The sequence below is a fragment of the Podarcis bocagei genome (genome assembly GCF_964188305.1).
Source record: "Podarcis bocagei genome assembly, chromosome: 16".
In the NCBI taxonomy this organism is placed as follows: domain Eukaryota; kingdom Metazoa; phylum Chordata; class Lepidosauria; order Squamata; family Lacertidae; genus Podarcis; species Podarcis bocagei.
Window position 1 is genome coordinate 19,300,419 of NC_138142.1, and position 23,967 is coordinate 19,324,385.

Genomic DNA, 23,967 nt, shown 5'->3' on the forward strand with positions numbered 1-23,967 from the left:
CTACGCATGCGCCGCTTGAAGCCCCGGATGTCGATTTGCTTCAGGGGCCGCCTCCGCTCACTTTCACGCGAGACACCGGGAAGTCTCGCGGGAGCTGGATTCAGCGGGAGCCGGGAAGGATTGCCGCCATGACCTCCGCGTTGGAGAACTACATTAACCGTATCCTTCCGCGGGCGGCCTGTCTGTCGGGGGGGGGGGCTGCATTATGAGACCGGGCGGGGGGGGGACGACGACACTGGTTTGAAGCGGAATTCTGCGCCTGCGCGTTAACGCTCCTGCTTTTCCTCAGTTACACGCGAAAATTTCCATCCCTTTGTGGGCTGGGTTGCCTTGGGTGGGACGCGCGCAGCCACTTCCACTGCTCTTCTTCTTTTCTTTTTTTTTTTAAAAAAAAGGGTTTTAACCATTTGAAACCAGCCTCCATCAATCTTCTCCCCTCCAGGTGGTTTGGGATACAGGTACTCCCCGAGCGACACAAAGAGGGAGCTGTTTTGGACTACAACTCCCATCAGTCCTTGCTAGTTAATCATCCAAGATGGCTGCTCTAGCTCGGGGTCAATGGGAATTGTGGTCCAAGATGGGCTGCACTTGCTAGGGGTGGATGGGTATTGCATAGCTGTCAACTTTCAGATTTGAAAATAAGGGATCAGCAGCTTTGAAAATAAGAGATCAGCAGCTTTACCCTTCCCAGGGACAGTCTACGGGATATCTAACAATCTGGGATAGCGGTGGGAAACGGCACTGGAATAAGGGGATTTCCCGCAAAAAAAGGGAAGGTTGACAGCTATGGTATTGTAGTCTTAAGATTTGCATCTCAACAGCAAGGGCACACACACACACCCCCACAAAAAAATCCTTAAAACAGGTGGGCATGGGAAACCTTTTCTATCAGCTTTGGTGATTGCAAGAGGTTGAATTTCTCACTCTTTCCTCAGTTCTTTGTGTCCTATGATGTCCTGGTCTACACACCTCTTCAACCTCACACTCAGCTTCTTAAAAGGCACTAAATCCAGAGGAAACTCATTTTCCTGTTGTTTATATGTATGTTGTTTCAAAATATTTCTTTAACTTGAGTCTCAGGTACTGTTGCTGTAATTACTTCAGACGGCCGAATGATCGTGGTAAGAATTGCTCGTAAATATAAGTCTTACCCTGTTTTTAAATATGTAAATGATTGGAAATGTTTTGTACTAGATTATACTTACGTGGGAAAATAAAGCCCTGATCTTTTAAAGGCGGTTGAGTTGTATTTACAGGAATACACAAGTAGTTCTGTAAGCAGAGTGGCACTTAGGAACACAGGACGCTGCCTTCTACTAAGTAAAACCATTGGTCCATGTAGCTCAGTACTGTCTCCACTGACCCGCAGTGGTTCCAAGGTTTCTGGCAAGGGTCTCTGAAAATGACAGGGATTGAATGTGGGCTTTTCTTTATTCAAACAGATGCTCCAAACACTGAACTATGGCCTTTCCCTCAGACTTTGAAGTAGATGCTTAGGCTGCACACATATCTTGGCTTTTAATTGTAATACAGTTCATCAGACATGTCAAGTAAATATGTTCTGAATTAGGCGCCACTGACCTTGGTGTATGTGGTTATAGGCAGTTTACTAGAAGTGAGTATTTTGCTCAGAACCTTGCTGTAAATAACTTACTATTACTTCTGCAAAACATGTCTATCCTAGAAGAGTGGAAACTGAGAGTTGAACAGATTAAACTTTTGCAGGAGATATATATATATCAATAGCAGCAAGTTGCAAATCAATGACCACTGTTCTCAAAAGCCTTATCTTCCTACTTTTTAAGGCTGCTGTTTGGGAAAAACAAAAGAGCCCATGGAAAAATGAATTGCATTGATAAGTTAAAATCACTTAGTGTAGGGAGTTCCTCTGAAGGGTTACGTAAAAAATCTTTTAATCATTAAAGCTTTATCATAGTGAGTGGTGTAATGTTGTGTTTAGGACGTGTTTATGAATCAAGATAAATATTGAGAGTTTGGAGTACTTCATTGTTTTTCAATTTACATTTTTATTTCTTAAAGGGAACGCTCAAGGGTTTTGATCAGACCATCAACTTGATTTTGGATGAAAGCCATGAAAGAGTGTTCAGTTCTTCACAAGGAGTGGAACAAGTAGTATTGGGATTGTACATTGTAAGAGGTGATAACGTGTAAGTTTGCCTCACCCTCCTTTTTTTTAAAAATAAGGTAGTGCAATCTGAGCTAAAGTAGCAAAGCATTTGCTTAGCTCTCAAGGGGCCAGATTCAACTAAACAGTTGTGCTAGTTAGGTCCAGCGCAAGTAGTCCCACCAGCACAACATACATTCACACACTTGTTCACTTTCTGTCCCCCAGGTTGGCTCTAATGGGGTCAGGAGAACCCCCAGAACAGCACATGGGGTGATTGTTCCACCTGGCAAAAAGAAGCCAAGGACCTTACATGTCTGATGAAAGTACAATCCATTCTTTTCCAGGTGGATATCAGAGAATCAGAGTTGGAAAGGACCAGGAGGGTCATCTAGTCCACCCCCTGCAATGCAGGAATCTTTTGCCCAACGTGGGGCTTCAACCCACAACCCCGAGATTAAGAGCCTCATGCTCTTCCCTCCTGAGCTACTGTAGCTTGACATTGTTTCAGAAAGTTTCCCTTTTGATGTCTCTGTTTTATAGTTCATAAGTAACTATAACAATAGATTATATATCCAACAAAATCATGTCCAGAGTAGACCAATTGAAATAACCTGTTAAGTTTTTCTGTGCTGTATGTTAGGATAAAAAGATACCGTACTGTTCTGTGTATAAGACTATGTTTTTTTACTCTAGAATAATGTTCAAATTCTGGGCTCGTCTTATACATTGATAGTATCTCCCTCCATTTTCTTAAATGGGAGTGTCTTATACATGGGGGCGTCTTATAGATGGAAAAATACAGTACTTGCTGAGTGGAAGAAATATTGTTTCAGCATATCAACTTTGTTTCAGAGCTGAAGCATTTCACCTGCAGGAGTTTACAATACAGTACTTTTCTTTTCTTATAGGGCTGTAATTGGAGAAATTGATGAAGAGACGGATTCAGCCCTTGACTTGGGGAATATCCGAGCAGAACCTCTGAACTCAGTTGTACACTGAAGAAAGAAGTGTGTATAAAAGGACTTCAGAAATATCTGGCTGTACAAAACTATTTATAGGACGGCACGGCTACTTTTCTTACAAGTTGAGGGTAATTTTGTGTGTTATGGTTTGATATGTATAATAAAGTCTACATTTTATTGAAGCCTTGTGAACTTTTTTTAAAAAAAAACAACAACCCCATGACGCATTAAAATAATAGTAACCTTTAAAGTAGTCTTGCACTACATTTCTGACTTCATAAAGTAAGCATGTACCTGGTGTGTGCGCTGGCTGGGGCTTATGGGAGTTGTAGTCCGAAACATCCAAAGCACACCAGGTTGGCAAAGCCAGAAATAAAATGCAACAACACACTCTGCTTATCTCACTGTGACTAAAACTCAGACTGGGGAAGAAAAGGGTTCCCTATCCCTGCATTATAGGGAAGAGGGTGAGCACATGACACGGGATGATTCTTGTTTTGACATCTCCAAACCTTTATCAGAACTGTAGCGTTGGAAGGGACCCCAAGGGTCATCTAGTCCAACCCCCTGCTATGCAGGAATTGCAGCTAAAGAAAATCCCTGACAGGTGCCCCCCCCCCAATCTCTGCTAAAAACCTCCAATGAAGGAGATTCCATCACCTTTTGAGGGATACCGTTCCACTATCCAACAGTTCTTACTGTCTAGTTCTTGTTCAGCATCATCAATTTGAACTCCTTTTACTTCCATTTCAAAAATTTGATTAGAAATCCTACTATTATTATTTTTTAAAGATAAAGGCTTATTCTGACAAATTTATCACCACTTGCTAGGGATCTCTTAGGGACCCTTTGCCATCCTTGGTTGCCATTATAGCACAATTATAGCCATAATACACAACTGACCAGATTAGCCGTAAACAGCTGCCCAAACTCAGCACTTTTATTTTTTTTAAAAAAGTTCCTCATCGCATCATTTTATGTGTTACATTTATATCCCACCTTTCTTCGAAGGAGCTCAATGTGGCATGAGCGCTTTGACCCCCCTCCACAACAACCCTGTGAGGTAGGTTAGGCTGAGAGTCAGTGATGGGCAGGGAGGTTAATGGCTGAGCAGGGATTTAGAACCCTGGTTCTCCCAGGTCTGACACTAACCACTATACCACGCTGGCTCTCTGTTTAGTATTATAAAAATGAATTTCCTACTTGTAGATGGCACATGTGTTTGCGGAGCAGTCTATAGCCGATGAAAGCTTATGCCAGAATACATGTGTTAGTCTTTAAGGTGCTACATGATTCTTTGCTGCAAGAGACTAATATCTCAGGTCCAGCTTTCAAGCTTCCCAGAGACATCTAATTGGCCACCAGAGACATCTAGTTGCCCAATGTGAGAACAGGAAGTTGGACCTCCAGCTTCAGAGCTCTTGTGATGTCCTCAAACCAGCAGCTTCAAAATCTGCTCTTCCGGTCATGGTTATTCCTTCCTCTGCTGTACTCCGCACAAAGCACCATTACTGGGTGAAGCTTTTCCGACTTCCTCGCTGTTGTGACGCCTCATCTGTCCCACTCGGACTCTTCTACTTCCAGCTGCTCTTCCTGTGCAACTGAGAGGAGGAGAGCTCTGATGTCAGGTGCCTCTGAAATGCAGGAAGGGGTATGGGATACAGGATGTGTAAGATGATGCGATTGTGGAGAAAGTGGATCAGGCAGAAAACTCATATTGCTAGAATTCAGGGCCAGTCAATGAGGTGGAATGGTGGAAAATACAGTGGTATCTCAGGTTACATATGCTTCAGGTTGCAGACGCTTCAGGTTACAGACTCCGCTAACCCAGAAATAGTACCTCGGATTAAGAACTTTACTTCAGGATGAGAACAGAAATCGCGCGACGGTGGTGTGGCAGCAGCAGGAGGCCCCATTAGCTAAAGTGGTGCTTCAGGTTAAGAACAGTTTCAGGTTAAGAATGGACCTCCGGAACGAATTAAGTACGTAACCAGAGGTACCACTATACAGGAAAATGCAATATGCTACACACACACATGTAAAATAACAGACTGCAAAATATAAATAAATGCATAATTTTTGTTTTGCTCGCCATTGTGAAATGCTATGGACAGCCATTCAAAATCTTCAGTTTCTCGGTACTCCACAGGCCACTTTCAAGCATATCTTCTCCCCCATATGGACTAGAAACCCGCCTTAAAAAATTGAAACAGCTTCTCAGTAAGCCAAATAATTCTCAGTGGGTTCCCCCCCCCCCCCAGTGCTCCTGCGGAATTAAGACCTTGCCCTTTCTACTCCCCTGTCCCCCAAGAGCTGAAATAAGCTCTTACCTTGCTTCTGCAGGTGAGATCTCCCCGCAAATGGCCATAGCTACTTGTGCTGCCTCTGCAATACAGGGCATTCTCCGCCCTCAGTTCTCGGATTCGTCTCTGCAGGTGCTGCAGCAGTCTTGGGGTGCTGAAGAGGCGCTGGCTGGAGAAAGGGTCTGCATTCAGCGCCGGAGAACAGAGTGGGCCGGGGTGCAGGTATTCATTTCGACCCTGCAGAAAGCAGGTAGGAGAGAGGAAGGAAAAGCTGTAAAATGCAGCAGAAAGGACTGAGGTCATCAATTAGGGGAGACAAACATCAGGCAGGGTGACGCCCTCCAGGGCTCAGTCTGGCCTGCCAGACTCTCCCCAAGGATACAGCCCCCTCAAGTGCTTTTGTCTGGCTAGAGTCTGTTCTGCAATTGTGTCCCTTGGGTTGGGGGCAGAGAGTGGAAACTAACCTACCATACAAAGGTAAAAAACTCATGTGTTGCCCCGCCCACTTTTGCCTTGGGCTCCGCCCACCACTGGCATGTGGCCCCAAGATGGCTGCCCAGACTTCATATCCAGGTCAGACCAGTGGCCCATCTAGATTGGAATCATCTGCACTGACTGGCAGCAGCTCTGCAGGATTTCAGAAGGAGTCTCTCCCGGCCCTACCTGGGATTGAACCGGGGACCTTTTGCATGCAAGGAAGATGCTCTGCCACTGAACCACAGCCCTTCCCATATGCTCTAGCACTGGACTGCAGCCTTGCTGGACAAGAGGGGTGCATGGAGGCAGTGGCTCAGTGTGCACAGAGCAGGGGTCCCAACTCTCACATTGCCCAAAGGGGGCAGGCCTTTGCCAAACGCCTCCCAAGCACCCCTTCCCCTTTACCATGCAGAACTGTCTGAATTCCAAACCAGATGCCTCCAGGTTCCTGTGAAAATCCATGGGCTTGTCCCTGGACAGGCGCCTGCAAGGGGAGAAAGAAAGCCGCAAAACCTCTCACCATGGTGTAACCTGTTCTCTCAACTGATGTGCACTTTCCGATAGCTCCTGGGGTCCTCACCTCTCCACCTCCGCCTCCAGCTCCTCCTTAAACTCACTAGCCAGTTGGCAGGATGTCCTGCCCTTCCCAGAGGCCACACTTCTCTGGCTTTGCTGCTCGCCGTCCTTCTGCAGCTGCTGGCGCAGCGATGCGTATTCTTTCCCCGCCGTCTTCTTCACCCAGCTGCTCTGCAAGGTGGTGATGTCTTCCAGGTGTTCCTGAAGGGGAACCGGATTACCCTGGCTCAGTGGCAGAGCTTTTCACGAAGAAGGGTGCTAGGAGATCTGGAATGACCCCCTGCCTGAAACCTTGGAGAGCTGCCAATGCGCTGACTCCCCAGCAGAACTTGCAGGCTTGGCAAAAATTTTCACCGCCTAGCACCAACCCTGTTCCATGTTGCCACAGATGGTGGCTGACCTTTGTCTGGAATGGTTGCCTGATGTTCCATCAAATGGGACAGGAACTGGGCTCCTGATAACTGGGAATGGCTTCCTTGCCTTTGGAATGAGAGTCCCAGCAGTTTACAGGGATGTGTTCAGCCCCACCAAACAACAGCACCTCTCCCCTCCTGGTCCTTTCCTTCTGACTGTGGAGCCATCCTCTCCTCCGTGAATTTGCCTAATCCTCTTTTAAAGCCATCCAAATTAGTGGCCATCCCTGCCTCAGGGCCACCAATGAAGTTGGAAGGTTCCAGGTAGAAAAGAGAAAATATTTCTTCAAGCAGTGCATAGTTAGAACTACGGAACCTGCTCCCACCAGTTCTAGCATTATAGAAGAGGAGCTTTACTTCACTGACTATAATTTTAAGAAATGCTGTGTGTGCTGAACATTTTTTTTCCTTTACATGTGCAGCTGTGGATAGGTACTCTTTTAAACCCGGGTCCTCTGATCAGAAGGTCGGCGGTTTGAATCCTCGCAATGGGGTGAGCTCCCATTGTTCGGTCCCTGCTCCTGCCAACCTAGCAGTTCAAAAGCACGTCAAAGTGCAAGTAGATAAATAGGTACCACTCCGGCGGGAAGGTAAAAGGTGTTTCTGTGCACTGCTCTGGTTCGCCAGAAGTGGCTTAAGTCATGCTGGCCACATGACCCGGTTCCCTTGGCCAATAAAGCAAGATGAGCGCCGCAACCCCAGAGTCGGCCACGACTGGACCTAATGGTCAGGGGTCCCTTTACCTTTACCTCTGACATTGCATGAAACACAGCAGTCAAAATCCAGAGGAAGGCAGCCACAGCTGAACAGAGCTATGGGGGGGGGGGGCAGTTTTTGCTCACCTGAACTAGTTGCTCCTTCAGAGCATCTAGAGCCGACTGGTTCTCCAGGTGAAGCTTCTCCTGCTGCTGCCTCAGCTCCCGCTCCTGACATGGCAGAAAAGTCACAGCAGTTGGCCAATTAGAGGACTGCACTTGGAATGGATGTATCAAAAGCTGCCTCCTACTGAGCTGGGGCTATATACTCCACTCTGGTGTTTTGGGCTCTGGCCGGCAGCCAATTTCTCTCTCCAATCATTAATGGAGCAAACCTGTTTGATCCCAAACCCTCCTTGCACAGTGGCCCCCAGGCTGCCTTACTTATATCCCACCCCCAGGCAAGAGATGGCAGCTCAACCCCATTCACCTTCTCCCTCTGGGTCTGAAGGGCCTGGTGCCTCTGCGCTTCTGCCTCGTGCTTCAGTTCTCGGAGGTAGTGCTGAGTTTCTTCCGTCACCTCTTGCAAGGCCCGGAGAGCGTGGCTGGAGGAGAGGAGCGCTGGCTTCCTTGGGGGATGAAGAGAGGTAGCCTAAGATAGCGGCCAGGACTTCCAGGGTCTTTGGGGGAAAGTGAAGTCACTTAGCAGGTCACACACACACCCCCCCAAATTCACACAATCCCTTCCTCCGTGTAAACACAACGCACAAACAGGCTGCAAAGCCACAGGCCAAAGCAAGCCTGTGGGTAAAAAATAAGGTACTCCCATGGTTTAGCGACTGGGCTGTTGGACTCATCCCCAGCTGGCTGTGAAAATCACTAGGTGGCCTATCGGCTGAAAGAGAGAACACAACTATCCCGGCCTGCCTCGCAGGGTTGTTGTGAGGATAACATGTTGGGGGGGGGACTGTGTGCCTGAACTCCTTGGGGGGGGGGGGAATGGGCAGGCTAAACATGGGCCATAGATAAGATGCCCAACTCTCTGATAGCAAGAAATAATACTTTAAGGACTTCGAAACCGGATTCAGCCCCCTGGACCTGAGGTTTGCCCTCGCTCCAGTCAATGAGGATGGTAGTTTTTTTAAAAAACTTTTTTTAAAAAACACCCAAAAGACCAGAAGTAAAGCTGTAAACTGTATATGCGGAGGACAGGAAGGTGTGAAGCTATTTTGGAGAAATAAAAGCAAAGCCTCCCCACCCCCTGAAATCAGGTTGCAGAGCTGAAAAAAATAACAAAAACCAGAGACAGAGGTGATGGGGGAACCATGTACTGAGATTCCCGCATTGCAGGGGGCTGGACTAGATGTCCCTCAGGGGTCCCTTCCAACTCTGCCATTCTATGAGTCCATGAAAGGCAGGAAGCTAGAAAGTGGCTAGGGCTGGTGGAAGCGAGATAAAATGTAAATAACTAATTTCAACCCAGGAAGAGTGCCATTCAGCTCCCTCCCCTCTGGATCCAACTTGTACCCTTGCAGCGTCTGGGGCAGGCCAGCCTTTTGGGGTAGCAGGTCCCGGAGTCTCTGGCATGCCAAGGCAACCTCCCTGGCCAGAGAGCCGTCAGCCCTTGCAGTCTGTGCCTGGGACGTCTCGCGCTGCTCAGCCAGCAGGAGGCGCTGCTCTTCCTCCGTCCGCTGCAACTGCATTCGCCACTTTTCCTTTTCCTAGGCAGGGAGAGCCAGAAACCACACTGCCTTGATCAGAGATCGCTGATGCACCCCAGGTTTCTCACAGCTAACATTTACAGTGGTACCTCGGGTTACATACGCTTCAGGTTACAGACACTTCAGGTTACAGACTCCACTAACCCAGAAATAGTACCTCGGGTTAAGAACTTTGCTTCAGGATGAGAACAGAAATCGTGCTCTGGCGGCGCAGCAGCAGGCCCCATTAGCTAAAGTGGTGCTTCAGGTTAAGAACAGTTTCAGGTTAAGAACGGACCTCTGGAACGAATTAAGTTCTTAACCCAAGGTACCACTGTACACGGTATCAGTGTGGAAAGGCTAAAAGGTACCAGGTTCTTTATTTTAATATATATAAGTTTTATTAAATTTTCTGTTTTACCATTTAAAGTACTGTTTTACCATTTAAAGTACATCCTTAAGATATCAGTGACTTCCCTTCTTCTCTTTCCATGGTTCACTTTACATATCATGAATCCCTGCGTGTTTTACAGAAACTATACAGTGGTGCCTCGCAAGACGAAATTAATTCGTTCCACAAGTTTTTTCTTCTTGCGAGTTTTTCGTCTTGCGAAGCGCGGTTTCCCATAGGAATGCATTGAAAATCAATCAATGTGTTCCTATGGAGACCGTCCAGGGACAGAGGGGAAGCGCCGCGCGCCTTCCCCTCTGTCCCCGGACCTGTTTTAAAGCAAGGGAAGGGGCAGCGGGGAGAATCGCTTCTCCCCGTTGCCACCCCTTGGTTCAAAAGGGGTCCGGGGAGAGAGGGGAAGGCGTGCGCGCCTTCCCCTCTGTCCCCGGAGATTGCGGGGCTGGCAACAGGGAGAAGCGATCTTCTCCCTGCCGCCCCTTGCTTCAAAAGAGGTCCGGGGACAGCGGGGAAGACGCGCTGCGCTTCCCCGCTATCCCCGGAGCTTGCGGGGCAAGCTTCATTTTGCGAAGCAAGCCCATAGGGAAATGCGTCTTGCGAAGCGGCTAAGAAAACGAAAAACTCCTTTGTCTTTTTTCGTCTTCCGAGGCGTTCGTCTTGCGGGGTACCACTGTACCATTCAGTATTCCGGTATCGCACCCATCATAACTTATTTACACTGTTGAATTTATCTTAATGCTGCCAGCGTTTTCAGCTGTACGAAATTATTTCCCATATATTCCACGAACCTTTTCCAATCTTCTCTAAACGTATGTTCTTCTTGTTCTCTTATTCTATATGTTAAGCCTGCGAGCTGCGCATATTCTGTCAACTTAAGTTGCCATTCTTCTTTGGTTAGGACCTCGCTCGTTTTCCATTTTGGGGCTAACAAAACACAGGCCGCAGTAGTAGCATACATAAACAACCTTTTTTTACACCTGGGAATTTCAGTCTGAATTATCCCCAATGAAAAGGACTCTGTTTTTTGGAGGGGAACTACTTTTAAACATTTTTTTTCTATTCATGATGGATCATTTCCCAGTACTCTTTTACCCTTTTACAAGTCCACCACATATGGAAGAACGTTCCCTCCACCTCTTTGCATCTCCAGCACTTATCTGATTCAAGGTCTTATACAAGGTCCCAGATTCAGTACCCAATGGCTGGGAATGTTCCCTGCCTGAAACGCGGGAGAGCTGCTGCCAATCAGTGCCAACAACACTGAGCTAGGTAGACCAACTTCCTATTTAATGCAACTGCTTTTTTTAAAAGAACCATAAGGACTAGAGTCTTGATTTATTTTTAGGCTAAGGGCAGTATAGTTCAGTAGAAGAGCACTTGCTTTGCATGCTAAAAAGGTCCCAGGTTCCATCCCCAATGGCATCTCCAGGTAGGGCTGGGAAAAGACTCGATGCCCAAAACTTCTGGAGAGCTGCTGCCAGTCAGTGTAGGCAATACTGAACTAGATGGACCAGTGGGCTGACTCAGTAGAAGGCAGCTTCCCAGGCCATATCTGGCATCAGCCCAGGTCTGTGCTCTCCTTTCTGCCTGGCTGCCCCTCAGGCTCCCCATTTCCATAGCAGGTTGTGGGACTTTAGGGCTGTGCTAAGGTGAGGTTTTGAGGAGGAGAGAGGTGGAATTGCAAAGCCAAACTGTTGTTGCTGTTATAAGAATTCTAAGGTCCCAAATATAAAGTAAATGTTCATAAATGTACCAAGGCAAAAACATATGCAAGCATATAAACCACGTGTCTGAAATAGTACAGGAGAGCAATCCTGAAGCCATTTTGACACTCAAATTGACCTCAAATATTTGTCTGCAAGGAGGAAGGAAATGGAAAATCCTCCCCATTGTATTTTTGCTTACAAATCCTGTCTTAAGGGCATATTTGTGTATGAATAGGGTTAGCCTGGGACCTGGGACCCCAGAACTAAAGTATTAACCATCACAAAAGAATGGCCAGGCTGCCCAGGTAATATAATCAGCGGCCAATATCAGGTATCCTGGCAGAAAGGATTTCTGCTGTAGACCATCTCCTTCTGTGAGGTATGTATGATGTTTTAGAAGGGTGGTCTTGGGCATCAGGGTGGGCGATTTCAAAAGTCTTTATAGGGGTTCGCGCACCATTGTTTTGGGTTCCTCTCCTCCCTCCTGCGTGTGGTGAGTGGGGACCCTGTTGCAACAGTTTAATAAAGATCAGGCTTACTAGCCGCCTTGCTTCTCAGTATTCTCTGCTTGGCCTCTGTTATTTTCTCCTAAGGACCCTGTACAGGCTCTTGGATACCCCATAAGGGAAAAGGAGGTTTTTCCCTATAACATCCTGAAGCTACAACTCTTGTTTCTGGGGGAAGGGGATCCCAGAGTACAAAAAGGGGGTGCTTCTTCTCCACTCACCAACTCCAGCTCCTCTCGCAGCCTCCTCAAGGCTTCTGTCTTCTCCGCTTGCAGCAGAGCCCGGAGGTCTTCCATGGCTCCCTTCTTCTCCCGAGCCTCACCCTCCAACACCTGGATCCTCTAGGGCAGAAAAAAACACATCAGGAGAAACTGTTTTAATTCAAACCTCCCTGTCCTACTCGCTCCTTCTCCGGGGTGGGGGCCCTGCTTCAGCCCCAAGGAGATCAGCCCCAGGGCTGTAACCTTTTGTGGACAATGCTTCCGGGGTCACGTGCCACTAGAGGACGGGGCAGAAGGCAAAAAAGTGGGCGGAGCAAGACTCTTATCTTTGGACATTAGGACATGCACAAACCATGGGTTCCTCAGCTCTCCACTCCCCGCAAACACACACACACACACACACAAATGCATATAATTTTAAATGAAATTCCAGTGATCATACATGCATCACCATCCAGGCAAGCAAGCATGTAAAGGTAAAGGGACCCCTGACCATTAGGTCCAGTCGTGACCGACTCTGGGGTTGCGGCGCTCATCTCGCTTTATTGGCTGAGGAAGCCGGCGTACAGCTTCCGGGTTATGTGGCCAGCATGACTAAGCCGCTTCTGGCGAACCAGAGCAGCACACGGAAATGCCATTTACCTTTCCGCCGGAGCAGTACCTATTTATCTACTTGCACTTTGAGTTGCTTTCGAACTGCTAGGCTGGCAGGAGCAGGGACCGAGCAACAGGAGCTCACCCCGTCGCGGGGATTCGAACCGCCGACCTTCTGATCGGCAAGTCCTAGGCTCTGTGGTTTAACCCACAGCGCCACCTGCAAGCATGATCAGAGTTCAAATACACATTGCAGCAAGGTGTGAACACCCAAGGAGGACGAAAAGCAGGGCCAGTGAGGGGTGTGGCCTACGTAAAGTCTCAAGGGCCAGAAAGAGAGCCTTGGAGGGCCACATTTGCTACTCTCCCTGCCATAGAATTGTCCAACCCTCTGCAATGCAGGAATTTGGAGCTGTCCTTTAGGGGATCAAACCTGTGACCTTGGTGTTGTCAACAGCACACTCTAACCAACTGAGCTATCCCATCTGTAGCTTAAATGATGACAATAATATATATATTTTAATTAAATTTTCTGTTTTACAATTTAGAGTATTCATTTATACCACCTTAAAATATCAATGACTTCCCTTCTTCTCTTTCCATGGTTCATTTTACATAGCACTAAATCTCTGCATATTTTATATAAACTAAACCATTCAGCAGGGATGTCCAACAGGTAGATTGCAATTTACTGGTTGATCCCTGAGAGGTTTTGTTGACTTGTGGTCGGTCGCTGGCTCCTCCATTCGGCCCCAGCCCCTCGCCCCACCCTTTAGAACGCTATATCGGAAGATGGAGCTCTCTGCTGTGAGGCTGACTGTTTCATCAGCGATCTCTTGGTGAGCAACTTTTTCTATCTACAGTGGTACCTTGGGTTACAGATGCTTCAGGTTACAGACTCCGCTAACCCAGAAATAGTACCTTGGGTTAAGAACTTTGCTTCAGGATGAGAACAGAAATTGTGCTCCGGCGGCGCGGCGGGCCCCATTAGCTAAAGTGGTGCTTCAGGTTAAGAACAGTTTCAGGTTAAGAACAGACCTCCAGAATGAATTAAGTTCTTAACCCGAGGTACCACTGTATTCCTTCACCCTGATCCCTCCCCCAAAAGGGGGAAATCACTGCCAGTTTTTAATTGTGCGAGTAGATCGCAGTTTCTTGGAAGCTGGCTGCCCCTTCCATTCAGCATTCCACTGTTTTTTTGGGAACAGACTCTGTTTTTTTGGGAAAGGTGCTTTTGAACACCCCCCCCAATTCATTATAAATTATTTCCCAATGCTCTTTTACCCTTTTAATTGATATCGCCTCTTGGTGGCCTGGATGAAGATGTGTGTGCATAGGGAAAATATTTGCACGGCTGCAATGTTGCCTACAGAACGAAGGTACTGTTCTTCTGTCCCCCATTGGCATGCAGTTCTCATAGAAAGGAATGTGCCCCTCAAGACTGCAAAAGTTTCTTCCCGCCTGGTCCATGTGCATCCTTTTCCCTCCATCCCACTCCTTCTGCCAGCGGCTGTCACAGCATAGCTGCCAACTGTCCCTTATTTGGCAGGAAACTCCCTTATCCCAGCGCCGTGTCCCTCTGCTATCCCAGATTGATGGTGTCCCTTAAATTTCCCAGGTTTCATGCTCGCCCAGCTTGGGAGGGAAGCAGCGGCTCGGGGTCCTCCGCCGAGAGAGAACGCGCGCACGAGCTGCCGCGTCTCCGTCTCTCCCTTTTCCCCCTCAGGGGCACATTGTGAGGACACGGGTGGCGATGGGCGGGCAGGCAGCCCCTCTCTTGCAAGACTTCTACCACGCTGCCAGCGGAAGCCGGAGGCGGCAGCAGCGGCGGCTGAGGAGGCACCTGAGGGAGGAGGAAGAGGAGGGGATGGGGACGCAGAAGGGCGGCGCTTCAGCGGCTGCGCCGCAACCGCCTCATGCTGGGCTCGCGGGCAAGAGTCTCTCTCTCTCCCTCCCTCTCTCTCTCGGGCGGGGAAGGGCCGATGGAACTCCTCACGCTAGGACGACGGCAGCCCCGATGTGCATAAGCTAAGCAAAATCCCTTATTTTGGCTGCTGATCCCTTATTTTCGAGGCTGCTGGTCACCTTATTTTCAAATCTGTAAGCTGACAGCTATGTGTCACAGAGATCACAGAATCGCTCTCCTCTCTCAGCAGCTACCTTGCGGAGGTCGTCTGCTTCATCCCGCAAGGCCAGGCTGAGTTTCCTCTCCTTCTCCAGGGCTTCCTGGAGTTCCCCCCGCATCTTCCGCTCCTGCTCCTCCAGGGCCTTGCGCTGCGTCTGGAGGGCGGCTCTCGTCTCGGCCTCCCGGCTCTTCCGTTCCTGGAGCAGCGAGTTCTGAACCTGAGAAGAACAGGGCAGAGCTATGATCCCCAGAGCAGTTTTCACCACCACTCCCTCTTCTCAGGGAACTCTGGGGAATTGCAGTTCTGTGAAGGGAACAGAAGGCCTCTCCTAACAACTCTCAGCACCCTTTTTTAAAAAATCGAAGCTAAAACTTTAAACTGCAGGACTTTATTCACCATCAACAATGTGGATTTTTGCCCAAAAGACAGTTAAGAAATGTGTTAGATGTTTTAGAATATTTGAACTGTCATTGTTTTTCAAATGTTTCAAACTGTTTTGAAATGTTCTTGCTTCCTTTCTATTTTGAAATCTGTTTGCCATAAGGAGGAAGAATGGGCTATAAATGCAAAATAATAAGAATAAGAATAACAAATAATAATAATAATGTACCCCTACCATTTCCTGAGCTTCCTGCTTTAGCTCCTTGGCTTGCTGTTCCATAGCTTTCCGCTGCTGGGCAATTTCAGCATTTCGCTCCTGGGAAGAAAGTGGAAAATATTATTATTATTATTATTATTATTATTATTATTATTATTATTATTATTATTATTATTACCCCACCCTTCCCGGTTCAAAAACCGGGCTCAGGGCGGCTAACAACAAATTTAAAACATTTAATTGTAAAAGCAGCATAAAATACAGTATAAAAACAAGAATTACAATAAAATTCAAACTTCAGAAATCAATTTAGGGTAAATAGTCCTACTTGGGCCAGTGAGGAGGCCAGGGGAGAATTAGCTGTGGGGTCTCAGAGCGGGAATTAAACCACAGAATTAAACCAGACCGGCGGTTAAACTTAGGACAGGGTCGAGAAGTCATTGCCAGCCTGAGAGACGCATTGCCATGTGGGCATTCTTCTGGGTGGGGCATGTGAGTGGTGGGCGGGGCCAGAGCAAAGGTGGGCGGGGCCAGATGGCTTGACCCGAAGGCCAGATGGATAGGCGTGAGGGGCCACATTGGGTCTCTGGGCCTGCAGTTCTCCACCCCTGCCTTAAGAACCTAAGAATCCAGTTTGGACCAAGTCAGGCTTATGGTGTGGGGTTAAAAGGGAAGACACCCCACCAAACTTCCAAATTAACCCCTTGAGGGAAAAAGGTTGGGATACAAATGTTATTGCTAGCGCAAGAGCAGCCCAGCAGCAGCCCATGCCTCAAGGCATTGTGGGTAATAGCCACCTTTATGGTCTTGCGAAGGTCTTCTGCTTCTTTCTGAAATTTGGCCGCTTGCTCCTGGAGGGCTCTGGCTTTTGCCTGCTTCTGGCTCTCTGCAAGCTGAGAGAGAGAGAAAGGGGGAAATCAGTTAGAACATGCCAAATTTCACACTGCTTTTGGTCACTCAAAGAGCCACTGCAAATAATAATAAATAATAATAATAATAATAATAATAATAATAATAATAATAATAATAATAATAATAATTATACCCTGCCCTCCCCAGGGTGGCTAACACCAGATATAAAAACAATTGATTGAAATACAACTTTAAAAACAAGATTAAAATACAACATTAAAATGCAGCCTCATTTCAGTAGAAACTCAAATCAAAAACTTTTGGGGGGATGATAGCCTTGGTGATAGTTAGTCACCAAGGCTAACTATCCAGACTAGTCCTACGTGGGCCAGAAAAAAGCCAGGGAAGTCCCCAAATAGGAGTTCCATCGCAGAAGGAGAAAGGAAAAAAGGGGGAGGGGATCAAGTTAATTCCAAGCCAAAGGCCAGGCGGAACAACTCTGTCTTACAGGCCCTGCGGAAAGAAATCAGATCCAAAACAACAACAACGAGAAATAATAAAAAAAATATGCCACTCTGGGTGGCTTCCAACAAATTAAAACAAAATACAACATCAAACATTTAAAACTTCCCTAAACAGGGTTGCCTTCAGATGTCTTCTAAAAGTCAGGTAGTTGTTTATCTCCTTGACATCTGATGGGAGGGTGCCACTACTGAGAAGGCCCTCTGCCTGGTTCCCTGTAACTTCTCACAGTGAGAGAACCGCCAGAAGGCCCTCAGAGCTGGACCTCAGTGTCCGGGCTGAAAGATGGGGGTTTATACTGAGTCAAACCATTAATCCAATTAACTCAGTAGTGCCTACACTGGCTGCCAGCAGCTCTCTAGATTTTCAGGCAGAGAGTCTTTCCCAATCTTCCCTGAATATGCTGGATATTGAACCCAGGACCTTCTGCATGCAAAGCAGGTACTCTGTCACTGGGCTACAGCCCTTCCTTCAAAATAAAATAAGTTCCCAGTCCTCAAAGTTCTGAATTAAAGGGATGGTTAAAATCAGAAGCTGCCTTACACTGAGTCAGACCATCAGCCTGTCTAGTCCAGTGCTGTCTACACTGACCAGCAGCAGCTCTCCAGGGTTTTGGACAGGGGAAACTGCCAGGAATGGAACCTGGAACCTTCTGCAAGCCAAGCAGATGTGAAGGGCCATTAGAATATTGTTCTATATATGATCCCAAAAACTGTTTGAGGCATTTTTCCCTCTCTCATATGTTATCCCCAAACCGCCTTCCTTAAAGGGAGGAGGGAGGTTTTTACACCAGCCAGAAGAACAAGGCTTTTTCTTCTTGCTTAGATGTTACAGTGAAAATGGGCCTCTCTCTCTGGAATGTCTGGCCTAGGTGGGTAGAGATAAGAGCAAGGTTGAATGGGTGGTATTGAATGGGTGGTATCCCCCCCCCTTTTCTAAGCCGCTAATCCGCTAATAGCCTTTTAGCCGCTAATCCGCTAAGCCTTTAATAGCCGCTAAGCCTTTAATAGCCGCTAAACCGCTAATAGTGCTAATCCGCTAAGCCGCTAATAGGGTTGCTTCGCAAGACGAAAAAACCGCTAGATGAAGAGACTCGCGAAATGGATTAATTTCGTCTTGCGAGGCACCACTGTAACAATTAGAATAGAATCATAGAATCATAGAGTTGGAAGAGGCCACAAGGGCCATCGAGTCCAACCCCCTGCCAAGCAGGAATTAAAACGGCTTAATCCAAAGGCAGGATTTGGGTTTCATGGTTGCAGCCACGAACCACACCAAACCCAAATTACAGCTAAGGCAGTGAAGCTAAGCCCATTTCCTCCATGCAGTGGGGCTCGAGAAAGGGGAATTCTCGAGGGGAAGGAGCCAGGGGGAGCTGCCATGCCTACCTCTCGCAGGGCCTGCTGCTTTTTGCCCTCCAGCTCTTCCTGCAGTTGAGTAAGTTCTTCCTCCTGCAGGTGGACAGAAAAGATGCCTTCACAGCTGTCTAGTGAGAGGTTCCCTAACACACATGTGGTGGTACTGCCCTTTTGCATCTACAGTGGTACCTTGGGTCTCAAACGCCTTGGGTCTCAAATGCCGAAAACCCGGAAGTAAGTGTTCCGGTTTTCAAACGTTTTTCGGAAGCCAAACGTCCGATGCGGCTGTCGGCTATTGTTTCCGGGGAACCTGCGCCAATCAGAAGCTGCGCCTTGGTTTTCGAACATTTCAGAAGTCAAACCGACTTCCGGAACGGATTAAGTCTGGCGCTTTGGTTTTGCTATTTATTTTGTGTTTTTGAGGCTTTTCCGGTTCATTTCTTTTTTTTGTGACTGTGTGGAACCCAGTTCAGCTACTGATGGATTGATTGTGTGACTGCGGAAATTGATAAAAGCCCCCCATCCAAACAATGACTGTCACTAGTGCAGGTAAGTAAAAAAATCATTTTTACTTTTATCATCTACAATACTGTCTTATTTATTTTATAGCACAGTACGTTGATCATTGCTTTCATTTTATAGACCAATGGTCTCGTTAGATAGTGAAATTCATGTTAAATTGCTGTTTTAGGGGTTGTTTTTAAAAGCCTGGAATGGATTAATCTGTTTGTTTGTTTTTTAATGTATTTTTATTAAAGATTTTCTTGATTTACAAAAGTATGTGTAATGTCTCTCATATTTTTACCATGTAACATTTTTACAAATCAGTTTCATTTGTTGAGACATTAGGAAGAAAAGGGAGAAAGGGGTAGAGCGGGGGGGAAGATGGGTGGGGGTCGGGTGGCGATGTTTCTATTTTACTTACTATATGTAGGGTTTGGTGTCAGCGTTGCTTGTGCAGGTTCTCTGCTGTGTTCCTTTGGTGGTGAGAGAGGTTGGGGTTGGCCTAGGGTGTGGTTGTTCATTTGTGGTTGGCTGTGGTGATCTTTGTTTTCATATGTGAGTGGGGTGGGTGGGTGTTTTGGATCAGGTTTGGATTAATCCGTTTTGCATTGCTTTCTATGGCAAAGCGCGCCTTGGTTTTGGAACGCTTTGGTTTTGGAACGGACTTCCGGATCGGATTGAGTTTGAGAACCAAGGTACCACTGTACATAAGAACCAAAAAGGAGCCTGGCTGCTGCATCAGAGCAATAGCCCATCTAGTCCAGCATCCTCATCTCACAGTGGCCAATCAGATGCCTCTTCTGGGAATCCCACCAGCAGGACCTGAGTGCAATAGCCCTCTTCCCTCCTGCAGCTTCCAGCCACTGGCATTCAGAAGCATTGCTGCCTCTGGCCATGGGGTCAAAGCGCAGCCATTGTGGCTAGTAGCCATCGATCGCCCTCTTCTCCTTGAATTAGTCCGACTCTTTTTTTCAAGCCACCCCAGTTGGGGCCACCCCCGCCTCCTGCAGCAGGGAGTTCCTTAGTTGGACTGAGTGACAAAGTTGCCACGCACACAGTTGCAAATCCCGCCCCGCAACAAAAAGCCACCTTCTGTTGCCGCAACAAGTCCAGCTGCTTTTTGCGCTCTTCTGCCAGGCTCTCCGCAGTGACGCTCCAAGATGCCTTTTCAGCCTCCAAGGCAGAGACGGTCTGGCGCAGCCTCGAGAGCTCCTGCTCCTTCTCCCCGAGGGCTGCCTGCAGAGCCGAGATCCTCCGCTCCAGCCCCTGCACCCGCCGCACGCCGGCCTCACTGGCCCCTGGAGCAACCTGTGCTTGGAGGAAGTCACACAACAGTGGCCTCTCTTGGTGTGAGCAGGCCGCAAAGCTGGTGCAGAAGACCCCTGGGAAGATTGACACGTGGCAGGTAAGATCTGGGGAAAATTTACGCAGCTGCCGCCCTTCCCCGGATGCACAGCTAACCATAGGGCTGCCGTACGCCCGGGATTTCCCAGATATATCCAGGATTTGTCCGTTGGAAATAGCGTCCGGGAGGAATTTCTGAAAACCGCAAAAAATGCCTGGGAAAACCCGGATGTATGGCAACCCATGTCAGAAGTGTTGATTTTTTGGACAAATTCCCTTAAAAATAGCTCAAAATAGTCCCCCTCCCCCCGAAAAGAAAAGCTCAACAGCTTTGCCAAAAAAAGGTCAAAGTTTTTGAGGTATTTTTTCTTCAATTTATTTTTATTAGTTTTCCAAATTATTACAAATCAAACCAAATTACTTAAATTTAATACAAGTTCTTTTTTAAAAAATCAGGTTTCCCGCTCCTGTTGCAACCATTTTGTTTTGGGCTATTTTTAAGGGAAATCGCCCCAAACGATATGTCCAAAATAGGTTGCCATACGTCCAGATTTCACCGGACATTTTTGCGATTTCCGCCTGGAAATACTGCTTCCGACTGAGTATTCTGAATATGCCTGGGAAATTCCAGACATATGGCAATCGTAGCTTAGCAACCCTGGTGACTGGGCCTCAAAGATGGCTGCCACGGTCCAATGGCATGAGCCCAGAGTCTGCCTAGCATTCCTACCTCCTGCAGTGGTCCTGCTCCGTCCCCTGAGGTTTCCTTCACAAAGGCCAGCTCTACTCTGGAGGACTTCAGCTGATGCTTCAAGGAAGACAGCCTGCCTTCCAGTTGGCTCACCTGGAACCTCAGCTCTTCCCTCTCAGCGGCTAACCGAGACACCTGTTGGAGGAGACAGCAGGAGTTCAAGAGGCCTGTTGCCTGCTAAGGGCATTCAGATCCACAAACTGGCCAGCTTTCCCACAGCCTGGCGGTTGTCAGCTTGTGGCAATGCAGGAGACGGCTTTCTCGCGGGTGAAACTGGGCTTATGGAAAACACACCTGGTGTCGAAGCAATGATTCTCCAACCTCAACTTTGTTGGATTGGTCCTGTTGTGCGGATGCCTGATTATCGTCTTCTGAAGCAACTATGCTACTCAGAACTTTAAAATGGTAAGCGTAATGTGGGTGGTCGAGAACAGAGGTTCAAAGACTCTCTCAAGGAAAATCTAGAAAAATGTAGTATAAACACCAACAACTGGGAAACACTGGCCTGCGAGTGTTCCAGTTGGAGAACAGCCTTTACCAAAGGTGTCATGGGCTTTGAAGACACTTGAACTCAGGACGCAAGGGAGAAACCCGCTAAGAGGAAGGCACGCTTGGCAAATCCACAACGTGATCAACTCCTGCCCGGAAACCTATGTCCCCACTGTGGAAGGACATGTGGATCCAGAACAGGCCTCCACAGTCACTTATGGACTCACTGTTAAAACCGTGTTTATGGAAGACAATCTTACTCGGCTACGAGTGATCACCAAAGAAGAAGAGGAAGATGGAAAACACTCCCTGCTGAAAGAGCATTACAGCAGCAGGAAGAAGAAGAAGAGTTTGGATTTGATATCCCGCTTTATCACTCCCCTTCAGGAGTCTCAAAGCGGCTAACATTCTCCTTTCCCTTCCTCCCCCACAACAAACACTCTGTGAGGTGAGTGGGGCTGAGAGACTTCAGAGAAGTGTGACTGGCCCAAGGTCACCCAGCAGCTGCATGTGGAGGAGCGGGTAATCGAACCCGGTTCACCAGATTACGAGTCTACCGCTCTTAACCACTACACCACACTGGCAAGTGTACCAAACGGGCAAGGGTACCAACGATGCTCTTGTTTGCTTGCATTGAGAATGGCGTGCGCAGAAACGTCTGCATGGCTGCCGCACACTGCGGAACAGGTATAGGCACAGCCATGGCTCCCCCCCCCCCAGTTTTGCCTTTGGCCCCGCCCCAGTGGCATCAGGCCCCTCCAGAAAGTTGCCCTTGAAGAAGCACGGCCCTCAAGCTGGAAGAAAGCTTCTTAACCCTCACTCTTCTTCTGCGATGGAACTCCTATTTGGGGACTTCCCTGGCTTTTTTCTGGCCCACGTAGGACCAGTCTGGATAGTTGGCCTTGGTGAAGATTTGACGTTTTCATCCCCCCCAAAAGTTTTTGATTTGAGTTTCTACTGAAATGAGGCTGCATTTTAATGTTGTACTTTAATCTTGTTTTTAAGTTGTATTTTAATCAATTGTTTTTATACCTGGTGTTAGCCGCCCTGAGCCCGGCCTTGGCTGGGGAGGGCGGGGTATAAATAAAATTTATTATTATTGTTATTATTGAGATTTCTGTGAAGGGCAGTCCAAATACTTGAGTTGTGTCTTTGCTTGATGCCCATGGAAGAGATCCCACCAAAGCCTTTGAAACCCTTGCTACTCACGTCTGCCTGGGCAGCCCCATGCTGGCTCCTCTGGCTCCTCAGGACGCTCAGCTCCTGCTCCAGCGCCAGCAGGTCCCTCAGGCAGGCTTCCCGCTTGTACTCCAGGAGCAACAGGTCAGCCCTGAGTCACAGAGAGCAGCAGGTCAGGCGCCGGAAATGGGAAGGAGAGACGGGGAGGGAGAAGGACTTTGTGGCCTCAGGTCAGCAGCAGAGGAGGAAAGGGCGCTGGGCTCAGCATTCTGAAGTACCTCCATAATGATTTCTTATTTTGATATCCGTGCCACTGCATTTTCACAGATGCAACTGTCTCGTATAGGGCTTTTATTGTGAAATCGCTACATAGGAAATCAATACAGTGGTACCTGGGTTTTCGAACAGCTTAGTTCACAAACAACGTGGAACCCAAACGCTGCAAAACCGGAAGGAGGTGTTCCGGTTTTCGAATTCCTTTTCAGAAGCCAAACGTGCTCCGTTATGAGTCCCCCTGTTTCCTGTTGCGCTTCTAATTTGTGTCCCCTCCCCCCCGCACAGTAGTTCAAGTCTTCTGTTTCCAATTGCAGTGTTCTGAGGTGATAATTGGAGCTTATATTTGGTGCTTTTGTTTTTGCTATTTGTTTTGCGTTTTTTGTTTTGAGGCTTTTTCAGTTAATTTGTTTTTGTGACTATGTGGATCCTAGTTCAGCTACTGATTGATTGATTGATTGATTGATTGGTTGGTTGACTGATTGACTGTGGAAATGGATAAAAGCCCCCCATGACTATCATTAGTGCAGGTAATATTTTTTTTAAAATTTTAATCATCTACAATACTGTGTTATTTATTTTATAGTACAGTACATTGATTATTGCTTTCATTTTATGGATCAATGGTCTCGTTAGATAGTAAAATTCATGTTAAATTGCTGTTTTAGGGGTTGTTTTTAAAAGTCTGGAACAGATTAATCTGTTTTGCACTACTTTCTATGGGAAAGTGCGCCTTGGTTTTGGAACGCTTTGGTTTTGGAACAGACTTCCGGAACAGATTACATTTGAAAACCAAGGTACCACTGTAATGGCAAGGATAATCAGAACAACTGAAACAACAACAAGATTCCTGCATTGCAGAGGCTGGATGACCCTCGTGGTCCCTTGCTGATGCTGCCTCCTTACACCTCTGCATGATCACTGAGGTGTTTTGGGGAGTCAATGATTCCCCACCCGGGTCTGAGACCCTAGCTAGACCCGACCCCATTATCTACGGCCCTGCCCTAGCCACCCCTGCCCCACACACCTGGCCTCATCCACTTGGCTCCGCTTCTCTTCCATGATCAGCTGCAGCCCCCTCGCCTCCCTCTGGCTCTTTTCCAGGGCCTCCCGAAAAGTCTCCAGCTCCAGAGCGACATGCTAGAAAGAGGAGGAAAGTTGTGGGTTCTGCTCCTCTGCCGTCCCCCTCCAGGTCATGGGTAGTTTAGAGCAGGCTGTACAGTGGCTAGACCACATCCTTTGCCTGTGGGACTCCCTCCCACTAGAGTTTTGGCTCTGTAC

The 23,967-nt window shown here is 47.6% G+C and overlaps 2 protein-coding genes across 2 annotated transcripts in view; one reads left to right on the top strand and one right to left on the bottom strand.

Annotated features, from left to right (window-relative positions):
* Positions 1-5: 5 nt before the first annotated feature.
* LSM8 (LSM8 homolog, U6 small nuclear RNA associated) lies at positions 6-3,272 on the top strand. The gene is made up of 4 exons (XM_081175241.1): positions 6-159; positions 1,081-1,121; positions 2,041-2,168; positions 3,037-3,272. Exons 1-4 carry the CDS (start codon positions 129-131, stop codon positions 3,125-3,127), a joined length of 291 nt encoding a protein of 96 aa, XP_081031367.1. The 5' UTR covers positions 6-128; the 3' UTR covers positions 3,128-3,272.
* Positions 3,273-3,296: 24 nt separating this feature from the next.
* LOC308575576 (uncharacterized protein) overlaps positions 3,297-23,967 on the bottom strand; it is a gene marked incomplete at its 5' end in the record, with an annotated part of 30,050 nt that continues 9,379 nt past the window's right edge. Inside the window, 16 exons of the mRNA XM_081174328.1 lie at positions 3,297-4,724; positions 5,421-5,630; positions 6,276-6,354; positions 6,451-6,647; positions 7,702-7,785; positions 8,045-8,183; positions 9,082-9,275; positions 12,097-12,216; positions 14,851-15,033; positions 15,433-15,513; positions 16,212-16,307; positions 18,177-18,239; positions 19,740-19,958; positions 20,725-20,880; positions 22,444-22,564; positions 23,714-23,826. Of these exons, the coding sequence (XP_081030454.1) occupies positions 4,665-4,724; positions 5,421-5,630; positions 6,276-6,354; positions 6,451-6,647; positions 7,702-7,785; positions 8,045-8,183; positions 9,082-9,275; positions 12,097-12,216; positions 14,851-15,033; positions 15,433-15,513; positions 16,212-16,307; positions 18,177-18,239; positions 19,740-19,958; positions 20,725-20,880; positions 22,444-22,564; positions 23,714-23,826 (2,115 nt within the window). The 3' untranslated portion in view covers positions 3,297-4,664. The remainder of the gene's footprint in view (positions 4,725-5,420; positions 5,631-6,275; positions 6,355-6,450; positions 6,648-7,701; positions 7,786-8,044; positions 8,184-9,081; positions 9,276-12,096; positions 12,217-14,850; positions 15,034-15,432; positions 15,514-16,211; positions 16,308-18,176; positions 18,240-19,739; positions 19,959-20,724; positions 20,881-22,443; positions 22,565-23,713; positions 23,827-23,967) is intronic.